The 16,416-nt window shown below is 38.3% G+C and overlaps 1 protein-coding gene across 2 annotated transcripts in view; it reads right to left on the bottom strand.

Annotated features, from left to right (window-relative positions):
• The window catches only part of FSIP1 (fibrous sheath interacting protein 1), a 263,273-nt gene that overhangs the window by 164,799 nt on the left and 82,058 nt on the right, over nucleotides 1–16,416 (bottom strand). For both annotated transcript variants that reach the window (XM_027870093.1, XM_027870092.1), the window contains one exon: nucleotides 13,980–14,120. In XM_027870093.1, the coding sequence (XP_027725894.1) occupies nucleotides 13,980–14,120 (141 nt within the window). The remainder of the gene's footprint in view (nucleotides 1–13,979; nucleotides 14,121–16,416) is intronic.

Below are 16,416 nucleotides of genomic sequence, written 5' to 3'. Positions count from 1 at the left end.
TTTACATCTCTTCCTTGGAGAGATGCTTACGGGTATGAAACTTTACATCTACAGTCAGATTTGGTTGGTATATTGGTTAGTTTTGCAAAACTCCTTTTCCCCTTTTTTCTTTCTTTTTTATTCTTTATTACAAGGTATTGTTCACTGTATAGAGAAAGGGGAAGGGATATATTTGTGAATGAGGTTTATACAAAAGCAAAATATATTAAACAAAAAGAAAAGAAAAATACTGATGATTTTTGATATAATAAAAAAGGCATCAAAAAATTTTAAGAAATTCCTGATATAGATTTTGAAGTTATAGAATTCTGAAATTCATAATAGCAAACTGAAATTTAACTGGTTTTTATCAGAGTGTGACATAAAGAAACAAAGTGAAGTCCTTTGAAATTTATATAGGGACAAGAATTTAGAAAAGGTGCCAGGAGAATACCTCTTCACAGTTGCAATATGTGAAGCACATTTTGCACTATCAACTCACTTCTGTCTTCTGTAGTCATAAGCTTTCCAAAGCATCCTTAAGAATTTACTATATTGGGGCGGAGCCAAGATGGCCAGGGAAAGCAATCACTGTCTTGAGCTCTCTCCCAAAGCCCTCCAAATACCTAAAAAAATGGCTCTAAACAAATTCTAAAGCAGCAGAACCCACAAAAAGACAGAGTGAAACAAATTTCCAGCCAAAGAAAACCTGGATGGTTGATCAGAAAAGTATATCGCGCCAGGCAGGGAGAAAAGCACAGGTGTGGGCGCACAGGCCGCAGCAACCCTGGAGCAGGCCTCAGAGGACTGAATCGCAGGCAGCTGTGGCGATTTCCAGACTTCTCAACCCCTGAATACCAAAGACAACTTAGAAGATCAGTGGGAAAAGTCTGTGACTGCAGTGAGAGAGGAGTTAGGTCTCAGTCACAAGTCTCGAGCGTGGCCAGGGGCCGCAGCTTTTTCCTAAGCTCCCAGCCCACAGACTGAGGGGGAATCGAGTGACTGAAAAGAAAGGGATTGCAGAGATCTCTTTGCCAGTGCTGAAGCAGGAATCTCTTGCTTTGCCCGTGCTTGGATCTGGGTCACAGTTCTGAGGGGTGGTCCTGGGGCGAGGAGGAATGCTAGTGAGGTGGAGCTTGTTGTGATGGTGGAAAGGAAACACCTCACTCCTTATCATACCGCCTTGGAAGAACTGAAAATTTGCAGGTCCCTAGAAGTATCTCTGAAAACAGCTGTACAAATCCCCAAAGCTTGGGACAGTATACTCTTTGCATTGGAAGCAGACTTTTACTTTAACAAAGAATATAAAACTCAAGTAATTGGCTGGGATCATGAGTAAGTAGCGCAAAAAGAGTCAGACTATATTATCTTACTTTGGTGACAAAGAAGATCAAAACATATAACCAGAAGAAGACAATAAAGCCAAAGCTCCTACATCCAAACCCTCCAAGAAAAATATGAATCAGTCCCAGGCCTTGGAAGAGCTCAAAAGGGATTTTGAGAAGCGAGTAAGAGAAGTAGAGGAAAAACTGAGAGTGATGCAAGAAAATCATGAAAAACAAGTCAATAGCTTGCTAAAGGAGACCCAAAAAATACTGAAGAAAATAACACCCTAAAAAATAGCCTAAATGGCAAAAGAAGTCCAAAAAGCCAATGAGGAGAAGAATGCCCTAAAAAGCAAAATTGGCCAAATGGAAAAGGAAGTCCAAAAGATTACTGAAAAAAATACTTCCTTAAAAATTAGAATAGAGCAATTGGAAGCTAGTGACTTTATGAGAAATCAAGACACTGTAAAACAAATCCAAAAGAATGAAAAATTAGAAAACAATGTGAAATATCTCACTGGAAAAACAACTGACCTGGAAAATAGATCCAGGAGAGAGAATTTAAAAATTATTGGACTATCTGAAAGCCATGATCAAAAAAAGAGCCTAGACATCATCTTTCAAGAAATGATCAAGGAAAACTGTCCTGATCTTTTAGAACCAGAGGGCAAAATAGAAATTGAAAGAATCCACCGATCTCCTCCTGAAAGACATCCCCAAAGGAAAGCTCCTAGAAATATTGTAGCCAAATTCCAGAGTTCCCAGGTCAAGGAGAAAATATTGCAGGCAGCCAGAAAGAAACAATTCAAGTATTGTAGAAACACAATCAGAATAACACAAGATTTAGCTGCTTCTACATTAAGGGACTGCAGGGCATGGAATATAATGTTCCAGAGAGCAAAGGAGATAGGATTACAACCAAGAATCACCTACCCAGCAAAACTGAGTATAATCCTGCAGGGGAAAAAATGGTCATTCAGTGAAATAGAGGACTTTCAAGCATTCTTGATGAAAAGACCAGAGTTGAATAGAAAATTTGATTTTCAAATACAAGACTCGAGTGGAATATGAAGAGGTAAACAGGAAAGAGAAAATCATAAGAGACTTATTAAGGTTGAACTGTTTACATTCCTGCATGGAAAGATGATATTTGTAACTCATGAGACCTTTGTCAGTGTTAGGGTAGTTGGAGGGGAAAAAATTATATGTACGTATATATAGATATAGATAGATAAATAGAGGGCACAGGGTGAGTTGAAAATGAAGGGGTCATATCAGGACAATAAAATTAAGGGGTGAGAGAGGATTATACTAGAAGAAGGAGAAAGGGAGAGGTAGAACGGGGTAAATTATCCCACAAAAAAAAAAACAGAAAAGAAAAGGCTCTTACAGTGGAGGGGAAATGGGGAAAGGTGAGAAGGAATGAGTGAATCTTATTCTCATAGGATTTGACTTAAGGAGGGAATAACATACACACTCAATTGGGTGTGGAAATCTGTCTTACCCTACAGGAAAATAGGGGGGAAGGGGACAAGAGAGTAGGGGAATGATAGAGAGGAGGGCAGATTGGGAAAGGGAGTAATCAGAAGCAAATACTTCTGAGGAGGGACAGGATCAAAATAAAGAATAGAATAAATGGATGGGCAGGATAGGATTAAGGAAAATAGAATTAGTTTTTCACAGCATGTCTACTATGGAAGTGTTTTGCATAACTGCATATATATAACCTATATTGAGTTGCTTGCCTTATCAATGAGGGTGGGTGGGGAGGGAGGAAGAGAGAAAATTTGGAACCCAAAGTTTTAAAAACACATGTTTAAAAAAAATGTTTTCACATGCAACTGAGAAATAAGAAATACAGGAAATGGGGTACAGAAATCTATCCTGCCATACAGGAAAATTGAAGGGGAAGGGGATAAGAGAAGGGGGGGAGAGAGAGGGGGGGGGGAGAGATAGAAGGGAAGGCAGACTAGGAGAAGGGGTATTTAGAATGTATGCCATCTTGGGGTGGGGGGAGAGGTGAGATGGGGTGAAAATTCGGAACTCAAAATCTTGTGGAAGTAAATGTTGAAAACAAAAAAATAAATAAAAATTAGCATAAAAAAGAAAAAAAAAACAAAACAAAAAAAAGAATTTACTCTTTTACTGCATTTGTTATTTGTTATTGTCTATGAGTACGTTGGTTTCTTTCAAAGGCATGTGATAAAGAATCGAACGTAGAAGTTATAAAGGCTGCCAGGTCAGGGACAGCAACTGACTCTTAAGTCTGATACCAAGAAAGAATATGGAAGGAATTGTAGAAGAGTCTGCTTTTCCTTTCTGGGTATGGAGTAGATACTGTCTGGTACACAAGGGAGGCTCATTACACATAAAGCTTATTTTGTCTTAATGAGTAAAATAAACTATATTTTATCTGTCTGAATAAACTCTGAATCAAAGGTTGCCTAGGGACACAGAATAGGCAGGAGTCTGACAAATATATATGGAAAATAAGCCAAATGAAACATACATTACTTATTTTCTTCAGTCCTATCTTAAAATTTCTTTAATAATTCACATATACAACAATTATATTATAATTATTGTTCTAGTAGCAAGAAACAAAAATCAAAGTGTTATCTCTTTCCCTAATGTTAACAGGTGGCTAGTAAGTAGGTGCAGCATGATCAGTTGAAAGCAATCTCCACATGGAAGAGGCTGGGGACCCTCCTTCCTAAAGGCTTGATGGCAGGTAATGCAAGGGCTCTGTTTCCCAATGGAGAATGCTCAGACATTTTGTAACTAGTTCCAGTCACTAACCACATACTGAAGAGGATCCTTTTTGATTAGCTATCAAGCCAGCATTCAAAGGGTCTTTAACAACCAGACAATATGAGTTGAATTCTCATTATTTCTTCCTGACTGTATTCAAGTGAGGAGGAAAGGAATAAGCTCTTGGTGGGGAAAGATGCCTTAGGCCGTTGGCTCCATAAGAGTTAGTTCAAAGTAATGGCTACCCTATTATATTAAGATCTCCATTTCAATTCTTTCTACACTGTGAAGAATTGCAATGAGCAGACTTCCATCATGAGAGTAATTCATTTGAAATGTGAGATGCACAAATTTAGAGACCTCCACTCCAAGTGCTGGTGTGGACTATTTGTGCCTAACCTGTGGTAGAGGCTTCCAAGCTCTTATTGATCTGATCAATAAGTTGGACACACTGTACCTTGATTCCAACATAGTGATGTCATTTTGGTCCTCTTCAAGAATGAAGGACAACTAATTCATCTGAATAATGACACAGTAGATAAAGCATTGGGTCTAGAGTCAAAGAGATCTGAATTCAAATCTGACCTCAGCCAATTTATTAGCTTTGTGACCTTGGACAAGTCAATCAGCCTCTGTATGCATCAGTTTCTTCTACTATAAAATGAGGATAATAATAGCATCTGTCTCATAAGGTTGTGGGAATTAAATAAGATGCTATTTGTAAAGCATTTAGCACTGTGCCTTCTGGGTCATTGCCTGTCCACTTGACTTTTGTCTTGCCACTGGACTCTAATAACTCTGGAGAAGCGAGTGAGGCTGATGACTTTGCATAGCTCTGCCTCACTTAAATCCATTTCACTGCAAGTCAAGATATCACCTGCATGATGTCACTGGTCCTCTTCCAGAATGAAGGATTAACAACAAACAGCATAAAGGGAAATGTTCTTTTAAACTAAAAAGTTGGTTTGTTATAGTCCTGCCCTAAAACAGAACAGTCTAAATGACCTCTTAAGGTCACTCACCAAACTGAGATTCTAAATTAATGGTGACATAAAACTGAGATCTCATTGGAAAGAACATGAATCTCCAACTGATAAATTGTCAAAGGACATGAACAGGTAGTTTTCAGAAGAAGATATGCAAGCTATCTATAGTCAAATGAAAAAAATGTTCTGAGTCACAATTGATTAGAGAAAGGCAATTTAAAACAACCTCACACCTATCTGATTGGCTAATACAACAAAAAAGGAAAACGATAAATGTTGGAGAGGTTGTGGGAAAACTGGGATACATGCATTGTTGGTGGAGTTGAGAATTGATCCAACCATTCTGGGAAGCAATTTGGAACTATACCCAAAGGGCCATAAAACTATGCATACCCATATCATATCCAGCAATACCATATTAGATTTGTGTCCCAAAGAGATAATACAAAAAGGGAAAAGAACCTATTTGTATGAAAATATTTATAGCAGCTCTTTTTGTGGTGGCTAAGAATTGGCAATTGAGGGGATATCCATCATTTGGGGAATAACTGAACAAGTTGTGGGTATATAATTGTAATGGAATATTATTGTGCTATTAGAAATGATAAGCAACATGATTTCAGAAAAACCTGGAAAGACTTACATAAACTGATATGAAATGAAGTGAACACAACCAAGAGAACATTACACATCATAACAGCAATGTTGCACAATGATAAACTGTGAATGACTTGGCTATTCTCAGCAATGCAATGGTCCAAGACAATCTGAAAGGACTTATGATAAAAAATGCTATCTGCCTCCAGAGAAAGAACTGATATTGTCTCAATACAGACTGAAGAATACTGTTTTTCACCTTTCTTTCTTTCATTTTTTTTGTTCAAGTGTTCTTGAACAAAACGACTAATGTAAAAATGTTTTACATGATTGCATATGTATAACACATATCAGAATTCTTACTATCTCAGAGGGGGGAGAAGAGAGGAAGGGAGGGATAGAATTTGGAACTCAAAACTTAAAAAATGTTAAAAATTGTTTTCATGTGTAATTGGGGGGGAAATAGAATATTATTTTAAAAAAAGAACACGAACTACATCAAGCCACTTAGTATACTACCTGGTACTGTTTAAATAGTACTATAGTGTTAGCCTGGATGGCAGAGCATGATGCAGATTAAGCCAAGGTAAACATATTAAAGAGTATCACCCTATCACATGGCCACAAATAGAACAAATAGACCCAACCAACCATGCTACAAAGTACATCAATCATTATAAGTTAAGACTAGATCAAAGAATACATGTGGATCAGTATAAATCCATCATGTTTTCTGAAAAAAACAGCTCAAAGATCATTACCTGTTGTTAGCTTATTAGAAAGCTATTTGTATTTTTACTTCAAGCACAGCATATTAGTATCCTTAAAAAATTCTTCCTGTCTAAAGAAATAAAAATAGTTAATGTTGCAGGACCTGTGAGAAGACAGGTGCATAAATGGACTCATTGGTGATGAAGTATCAATGAATCCAAAAGTTCTGGAAAATTATATGGAATTACACTAGGAAAGTAACTAACTTGTTCCTATCCTATGACCCTACAATGCCTCTACTAAGTATATACCCCAAGATGAACAAAAATAGAGGGGAAAAAGTCATATATTATTATAAAAATATTTCTAGTAGCACTCTGTGATGGAAAAGAACTAGACGCAAAATGGGTATCCATCAAATGAAGAATAATTAAACAAACTGTAGTATATTAATATAATGTAATATTCACTATAAGAAACACTGAATATTAAGAATTCAGAGAACTTAGACTTGCATGAACTGATAAAAAGTGAAGCAAGTAAAATTTAAAAAAAAACAATCATAAGCAGAGATACACAAGAAAAACACTGTTGAAAGCCATCAGAATTGATTAAAGCAGTGACCAATCTTGACTGACAGTGAGGTATAAGACTTCTTCTCAGCTGAGGTGGTAGACTACCTCACACATCAGATTGGCAAAGATGGCAAAAGAAGAAAATAATAAATGTTGGAAGGACTGTTGGAAGACAGGCATACTAGTACAATACTGACAGAGCTATGAATTAGTCTGGCCATTCTGGAAAGCAATCTGGAACTATGACCCAAAAGTTACTAAATTGTACGTACCCTTTGATCCAGCTATTCTACTACAAAGTCTACATTCCAAAGAAAGAGGAAAAGGTGTAAAATGTGTAAAAAATATTTCTATTTGGGGCAGCGAGATGGCATAGTGGATAGAACACCAACCTTGGAGTCAGGAGGACCTGAGTTCAAATCTAGCCTCAGACATATAATACTCACTATTTGTGTAACTCTGCGCAAGTCACCCAATTGCCTCACCAAAAACAAATATATATATATATATATTTATATTTATATTTATATTTATATTTTCCATAGTAGCCAAAAAAATGGAAACTAAGAATATGCTCTCCTGTTGGGGATGGCTAAACAAGTTATGAGAAATTACTATAAGAGAATATTATTGTGACATAAGAAATGACAAAATGGACAGTTTCAAAGGAAACCGGGAAGATCTCTTTGAACTGACACAGAATAAAATTAGCTGAACCTATACAATGACAACATTATAGAGAAAAAACAACTTTGGAAGTCTTTAGAACTCTGATTGATGCAATGATACATCAGGAGTCCAGAGAGGGAAGGTGAAACATGCTACCCATCTCCTACTAGAGATATACTAGAGAGGGGATTAACTTAAAATGCAGAGAAAGACACATTTTTGGTCATGGCTGATATAAGAATTTGTTATGCTAGACTATGTATGTTTATGATAAGGGCTTTATTTTACAGGTTTTTATTGTTGTTAATCAGAAGCATGCATTGGGAGAGAAAGGTTTGCTTTTAAAATGGATTAATTACTGATATGATAATTTATTTTTTTAACTCCTAAGGAATCAACAGATTTAAACAATATTACAATTAACACAAATACTAATTGAGATAATTAATAGCTTTAACAAAGTTGGAAGCTACAAAATAAACCCTTTAAAATAAAAGCATTTCTACATGATAATAAAGTCTGAGTCAACAGTAAAAAGGGAAATCCCATTCCAAATAACCATAAAATGGATAAAATATATGGAGGTCAATCTACCAAAGCACACAAAATACTTATATGGATTCAATTACAAAGTTATCCTAAAAGAAATAAATAACACTTATTAAATTTACATAAGTGAAGGAATATTTAATGCTTATAGGTATGCCATAACAATATAACAAAAATGATGCTACCAAAGTGAAAATACATTTTAATGCTATACCAATCAAATTATCAAAGGGATACTTTACAGAACTCAATGAAATAGTAACAACATTCATTTGGAAAAATAAAAGCTTTAGAATATCAAGGGAAATAATGAAAAGAGGTAGGGATAAAGGGGGAATATCACTTCCAGCCCTCAGACCATATTATAAAGCAGCAATCATCAAAACCATCTGGTACTGATTAAAAATAAAAAGGTAGATCAATGAAATAGACTAAAAAAGGGAAAACCAAAAACAATGGAACTCAGTAACCCAGTGTTCAATAAAGTACAAAACACAAGTTACCAAGGAAAGAACTCCTTTTTTATTTTGGGGGGGATGGGAGAGACTTCTGGAAAAACTGGAAAACACTCTAATGAAAATTGGGCTTAGACCAATACCTTACACCATATACTACAATGTATTCTAAATGAATTCATGAACTCAATACAAGAAAAATCATAAAATAAAAAAATTATAAGGGAATCAGAATATGTCTCACAGCTCTGGATAAGAGAGGGATATAGACAATTACAAAATATCAAGTAGATAATTTTGATTACATGAAACGAAAAAGCTTCTGCATAAACAAAATTAACGCACCTAGAATAAAAAAGGGAAGCTGTTGAATGGGAAACAGAATTTTTTGTATCAAATTTATCTGATAAAGATTTGTTCTAAGTCATTAATAAGAAAAATGCAAATCAAAACAACTCTAAAGTTTCACCATATAACTTGCAAATTGGCAAAGATGACAAAAGATCAAAAGAGTCACTGTTGGAAAAGTTGCAAGAATATAGGCACTGTTGGCAAAGCTGTGAAACAGTACACCCATTCTGGAAAGCAATTTGGAATTATGCAAGTAAAGTGACTAAAATGCCCATAACCTTTACCCCAAAGATTCTATTAACAGGCTTATACTCCCAAGGAGGCTATTGAGAATAAGAAAGGCTCCATATACACCAAAATATTTATACTAGCATTTTTTTGTGGTAGCAAAGATTTGGAAACAAAGTAGATGCCCATCAGTTGGGGAATGCTAAACAAATTGGAGTACGTGAATATAATGGAATATGATTGTGCTGTAAGAAATGATGACTATTATGATGAATACAGAGAAGCATGGAAAGAAATACATGAACTGATACAAAATGAAGTCAGTAGAGCCAAGAAAATAATATACACAAAGACTACAACAAATTAATGGAAAGAACTACAACAAAAAAAAAATTTTTCAGGCAATTGGTGTTAAGTGACTTGCCTACGGTCACACAGCTAGTAAGCGTCAAGTGTTCGGTCTGAGGTCAAATTTGAACTCAGGTCCTCCTGACTTCAGGGCCGGTGCTCTATCCACTATGCCACCTAGCTGCCCTATTACACCACCTAGCTGCCCCCACAACAAAATATTAAAAGCAAATATAAAATTATAAATAACAAGCATGGCTTGAAAGAAAAGACATGAGAAGACACTCATATTGTACATTGAACTCATTTTTTTTACTTTTTTTGACGTAATGATCAGTTATACTGATTTGTTCCTCTTCTTTTCCTTTTGCTGTCCTTAAAAATCTTTATTCTATTTTTCTCCTCAGGTTCAAATCCTCCCCCTTGAATCCTTCATTTCCTTCGGATTGAGTACTACTTATCCTTCAGTTCAAATCCTTCTCTCCCTTCTTCAACTTCTCAATTCCCGTCAAGTTCTCCCCTCTAAATTAAATTGCAATACTTACAATAGCACCTTCCCATTAGGCAGCAGGTTTTTTTTTCCCCAACAATGTCTATATTTTTAGGTAACAAAGAGAAAAGGAAGTACAGAGCTAAATAGGCCTTGTGGGGTTATCAAAAGGTTAGCTGTCAGGGCCATGCTAGGTCACGGACTCTTGTGGAACTTTTTAAAAGTAGTGGCAGGGATGAAATGGTACAAGCCAAGTGATTTGAGGCACCTAATTTTCTCTTCTTATGGCAGATATGACGGAAGAAAATGCTGGGATGCCTTTAAGGTTTCTTCTTTCTCGGAATCTATGATTCTATGAACACCAGGATACAAGGTTGAGAGAAGGAGAAGGACGGAGAGGGACAGACAATGTCTACATGAGCAACTACCTTTCTCAATCTCAGGGCAGAGTAAGCAGGACTTCTCACGCTCCCAAGATGGCAAATACACCTAAGTGAGCAATCACTCCTGTCCTATCAAGGGCAACAATCAGAGGGAGCACAGAACAGTGACCCAGCATACGCAGTGGCTGACATTCCTGCAACCAAGTGGAAAAGCCCAGGACCTATCCTGGTCCTGACTCAAGACCAGACATAATCATCCTCTGCAAGTGCTGAATGATTGTGATCACCACCCCACCCCTCTGTGGCTGGAGTTCAAGACAGCTGGTTTACAAGTAAAATTCCTAACGTTTCCCCTTATGGCTCACAGAAGAGCAAGGAGGCACATGCTTCATCCTAGGATGTGGGAAGCAAGGTTTGTTGGAGATTTTCCTAGTGGGGCTCCTATAGCCGAAATTACTATGCTTCTTCTAACTAAACTGTTTTGCTTTTTACTACGATACGCTATCTAAATGAATTTTAGTGCTTGGATTTAAAAAGAAGTAGGGGAATTCTGAGCACTTAGCACAGTACCCGGCACATAGTAGGTACATAATAAATATTTATTGACTGATTGACAGTGATGGGGCAAATGAACCAGAACCCTAGGCAAACAGAAGAACCAGAAGGCAAAATCTTAGCCTAATAAAGGAAGCAGGATCCCCCAACTGGGACTGTAAACAGCTTTATTATGTTTTTTGCGATGTATGTGCCTGGTTGCAATTCGTATGATATGTGAGTGTTCCCCATGGGTCCATAGTTATATCTTCATACTTGCTCCAGAGCCTAAACAGAGCACAGATAACAAAAGGGAGCAAGGTAGGTACTCTACAGTTCAAATCAACCTTTTTTCAAATCAGCCCCTTTTTTTCAGTCGCGTCTGACCCCTCATGCTCCCATTTGGGCTTTGCTGGCAAAGATACTTGAAAAACTTGGAAAACTAAAACATGCACACCAAATATTTTTTGAATGAATGAATGCAGATCATTTTTAGGGGACATTAGCTGATCTCTGCGGCCATCATCTTCTTTCACTCCTTTTCTAAAGGATGAACAACAATGACAACAACCTAAAATTAGCTGTATATATGCTTCTACCAAATAAATTTATTTTCCTGTCCTTGGTGGGGAAGCTACTTCTCTAGTAAAGATTTTCCATATGCAGGCACTGAAATGTGACAAATACATCTCTCTGTCAGCTTCCTTTAAATAACCCGGCTACAGCAGCACCAGGAAGACATGGTGATATAATCAACTAGATTCATCCCAATTGCTCCAGTAGACACTACACAACAATGCCTCTTTGGGTAGTTTCCAGTTCACACAGTACCTGTGCTCTCTTCCATCTCTGAGACCAGCACCTTTTTTCTCACCAATATACTAGTGAATGATATTTTTCACATTTTCCATATGTTTTAGTGCAGTTCTATTCCCAGCTATGGATTGCAACCTTTGTGTGAGAGACACAATGGGGTCAGGTGCACGCTGGAGTTTTCTCATCCCTCTGCCTCTAAGTTCCTATTCAGATGCTCCAGGAACTTCAGTATCTGACATCTCTCCAAGGATCAGTGACCAGATCATCCCCTTGTAACCACACAGCATCATGAAACTTAAAACATGAACAATTTTACTTTCAGGTAAATGGAATTATACAGAATATGCGTTCTAACCCATTGAAAGTAAAGATACCCAGCAGCGATCAACTCCTCCCCTCAGAAGAACTTTGAATAGTCTCAGGGACCTCCTGTTCTTCATCAGATAGGACTCCAGCTGGGTGAAATGGGGATGTGTCCCTCCATATCAGTTCTCCCCTCCACCATCCCTCTGACTGCACACCATAGTATGTTTCTAGGAGTTTTGGTGTCCCACTAATCTTGGCGGATTTCATAAATCATTGTTCCCTATAACTGCCCCCAGCCATCTGCCACAATCTTCTGTACCTGCAGCTCTCCCCAGCTCCCAGCAGGTGTGGGCATTTCATCACAAATCCTACAGCCCACTCGAGCTCCAAGCAGGGGGTAATTGGCTTATCAAAGGCTACCTTTGCTGTCTCTGAAGTTCTGCTCTTCTTCCCATTCCCATTCCCAAGTGAAAAGTACTCAAATAACTAGTCCATTTGAGAAAAGCACTCTGGTTGTGCCAAAAGTTCAAAAAAAGCTCCATTATTCTAAAGTTCTCTATCGTACATTAGTCTGCATTGCTCTGGGACTGACATACAGTCTCTCACAGGCCTCATGCACTTTATCCCCTTACACCTCATAAGCACATTTCTCCCCAACTCGATAGATGATAGCTCACTACAACTTGCATACTCTCTCCCCCAGAGTGTTTCCTGCCCCAACAGCACTTCCCATTGGATCAAGAGATTGGACTCTGAGGGAACAATCTATCTCTTCCAAATTGTCCCTCCATCCCCTACTTTCCGCTGGAACAAGTAGGCCAGTTTTTATATTACTTGAGACAGCTTCCTAATGCAATTAGTAAAATATACGGGCCGCACGCTGACCCTCTGCCAGTCATGCGCCAGTACCCACTTCTCCTAAGAGAAGTGCACTGCCAGAGTCTTACCCATTCCCGGGTCTTCGGTCCTCAGCCGGATCACCACACAGAGACAAGCCATCGGAAGGCACCAACACCAGAGTTTTATTCAGAGGCCAACACAGCAAACCATCATAGCAAGCCCAAGCAGCAAGGCCAGAGCAACAGGCAGGAGCCAGGGGAGCGCGCACATGTGTTCTGACCACGCTTGTTCCTAAGTACCTACTTAGCCCCTCCTCCCCAGCCCACTACTAGCCAATGATTGTAGGGTCAGATACCGGAAGGGGCTGTCTGAGTTTAGCACACCAAGGGGGAGGGAGTGACGTAGGAGGCCAGCATTGGATACAGGAAGGAGGCATCTGGGATTGACGCATAGACAAGAGTACGTGACCTAGGAAGTCAGACTCAGGAGGGGACTGGGTCAGTGCTGCACAAGGTCAGGAAGGTCACAAGAGGCATCTGGGGATGATGTTGCATATAGGGAGGGGACTAAGCAGAGGGAACTCAGTCCTCTGCCATCCCACTCCCACGTGGCACCGCTCCTTGCCTCAGGAGCTCAGGCTCAGCTACTTCCTTGCACTCAGCTTATCTCATAGCATTGCCCAATTGCCTCATGGCTTCTCCGAATCCAGCCCATCCCAGTCCACACGACTCTGCCTACCACAGTCCCTGCCTCGACTTCCAAAATACCCAGATCTTACCTTACCCATGCCACAGCACCCAACTGGCAGCTGCCAACATCAGACAGTCCCTCACAGTAAAAGAAGGAGGTATGTTGCCAGCAGCTCCCAGAATCATTTGTGTGCCAAGGAAAGAGGGATTTGTGATCCCTATAACTGGATTAAATCTTCAGTTTTATTCAAATTCTTATTTCTAAATTCCATGTTGATTTTCATGGATGATTTGATATATCACAAAGCATAAACAGAATGCTAAAGCCTTCATTTTGCTTTTCTTCACGTTAATTAATCAAAATTAAAATTTGAAAGTTTAAAATAGAAAGACTTACACAATCTTTTTCCAACTCTATCAGTTGCTGATCGATCTCTTTGAGTCGATTTTGTTCTTCCCGGTGCTCTTTGGTGTTTCGAAGTGCCTCATCCCCTGGAGTCACTTTCACTTGCGTGTTATCATTAAGAACAGCTTCCTCCTAAAGATAAAATTAATTGTATATAAAAAAGGGAAACATATTGCCATATACTATTCTAAAGCAAGAAAAAAAAATCTATGCAATAATCTAGCCTCCCATCACTTCTGACTATTGTAAGCTTCATTACCTTCCAACAATAAATTTTTCATCTTCAAATCCCTACTTACAAACCTTCAAAATTTTCGCTTTTCAGAAACAAATCATCCACCAAATCAACAGAAGCTAATCAATAGAAATAAATACAATTTATTGTCCTCTTCATTAAAAAATTAAAGTATTCCAGTTATATTCTCCCAAAAGTAATGTTATTTGATAGTACTAATTTAGGTGTTTTAAAAGGTAGGACAACTCTTCTGATCATTAAGTCAACAAAAATTATTATTTAACGCTTAGTATCTGCATGACACTGTGCTAATCCTGAACAAAGGTTAAGCTAAAGGGAGACTATTCTTACTGAATAAGATTTTATAATATAAAGTTGTATTATTATAGGCAATACTAAAGGAACATCAAAACAAAAGATCACACAAAAGAAACCTGTCTGTGTTTTGTAACTCTTTAGAACTGTTTTTGCCTGTGACTTGGGTTTCAAATTGTGTCATTAATATAAATATTTAATAAGTATTTAATGCAAAAGACAAGAACCTTGGTCCATAAAATACAGATCATCTAAAATTTTCAGAAACTCTATGAGGCTAATCTAGCAATAAGTATATTTATTAAGCGCCTATTATTGCCAGGCACTATGCCTGGATACTAGAGAAAAATATATAGGAAAAAAAATGAAACAGTTCCCACCCAAAAGAGATTATATCCTAACATGAGAAACAACATGTCCGCATATCAATGTAATGAGATTATATAGAACTGCCTGGCTTTCTTGGGGCCAAATATGTGTGCTATCTTGGTGTTGAAGACTCAGTAGTTCTGGAATGATAAAACTATTCCTTCATTGGCCAGTGAGCGGGAGAGCTGCTAACTCAATGGATCTTTAAAAGGGAGTGAGGCGCCCTCACCCCCTCTTCTTTCCCAGCTGCAGATTGCATCAAGACATTTGAGTAGATCCCTGGAAAAATGGAATAACTTCCCCATGGTGATAACTCCCAAGTGGCAGCTAGTGCATTTAGGGGGTGAGGCAGGGAGGGCTGAGGAATGCCTCAACTAGTGGGGTGTGAGCCTGTGCCTCTGGATACTTCTTCTGCTCTGTGTCTTTGTCTAACTGTCAGTCAGTCTGCCCGTTATTTATTTATTTATTTATTTATTTATTAAATATTCAAGCATTTGAATATTTGAAGTAAATAATTCAAGCTTTTATTGAGTGTCTGCCCTGATTATGCCAATTGTAGAGTGCAGACCCTCAGAGAGAATACTAAGATACCTAAGAAAGAAGGGTAGTCCACCACAGCATGGGATACATGTGTAGATTTATTAGACTTCATTGGGGAAATTGGGGAATTTTAGGGAGTTGATTCATGAGACCAACCCTTGGTGGCAGAAGGACTGACAGAACAGTTGATCCCCCCACCATCCTTAGGCCAGATCGGATATTATACAGAAACAGAAAGAAAGAGGCACAGTACCAGGGATAGCCCAAGGTCATGTGCAAGTTTTCCCATGGGATAGTTAGAGTGTTTCTTGCTGTTTACATTAAAGGTAGTTTCAATTAACTATGAGACTTAAGGTCATGTTCCGAGGCTCTGGTTCCCACTATACATCCCATCTCTTGTGACCCGCTCATACATTCTTTCGGATAGTATCTTCTGCAAGGTTCCCTGAGTGTTGCACAAGCGGTTTCATTAACATGGAGGAAGCAGAGGAGCCTACCAATGACCTACACTGGAGGCCCAATCCACAACAGTAATATGAGCACAAGTAGGGTAATAACATAACCAACAAGAAAATTACCACAATTGTTACGATTTTCTTCTACCCTATCCCAAGGGAGGCAGCAAAAGAATCAGCGGCATTTGGTGACTGGTGGAAGAACTGGATTTCTGAACTTAATTCATCACAGACTAGCTGAATTTCTGAACTAAGTTCAGAGACAAAGAAACATTGCTTGGGCAATTTTACAACACATTAGGGCGGATACAGAATAGAGTCAATCACAAAATGGAATCAGGATCATTTGATTTTCTCAATTTCCCCCTTTTATCAATGGGAGCTTGTCACAATTTTCCCTGACTAGTCAATGTAAGAACAAGAAGAATGATTAATCACTGTATAAGCCATAGCAAGAATAACTAAAGCCATGACTAATTTTAGAGGGGAAATTTATATGACACAAAGATAACTG

The sequence above is a fragment of the Vombatus ursinus genome, unplaced genomic scaffold (genome assembly GCF_900497805.2).
Source record: "Vombatus ursinus unplaced genomic scaffold, bare-nosed wombat genome assembly UNPS02014794.1, whole genome shotgun sequence".
Taxonomy (NCBI): Eukaryota; Metazoa; Chordata; class Mammalia; order Diprotodontia; family Vombatidae; genus Vombatus; species Vombatus ursinus.
This window is presented reverse-complemented; position numbering and strand designations above follow the sequence as displayed.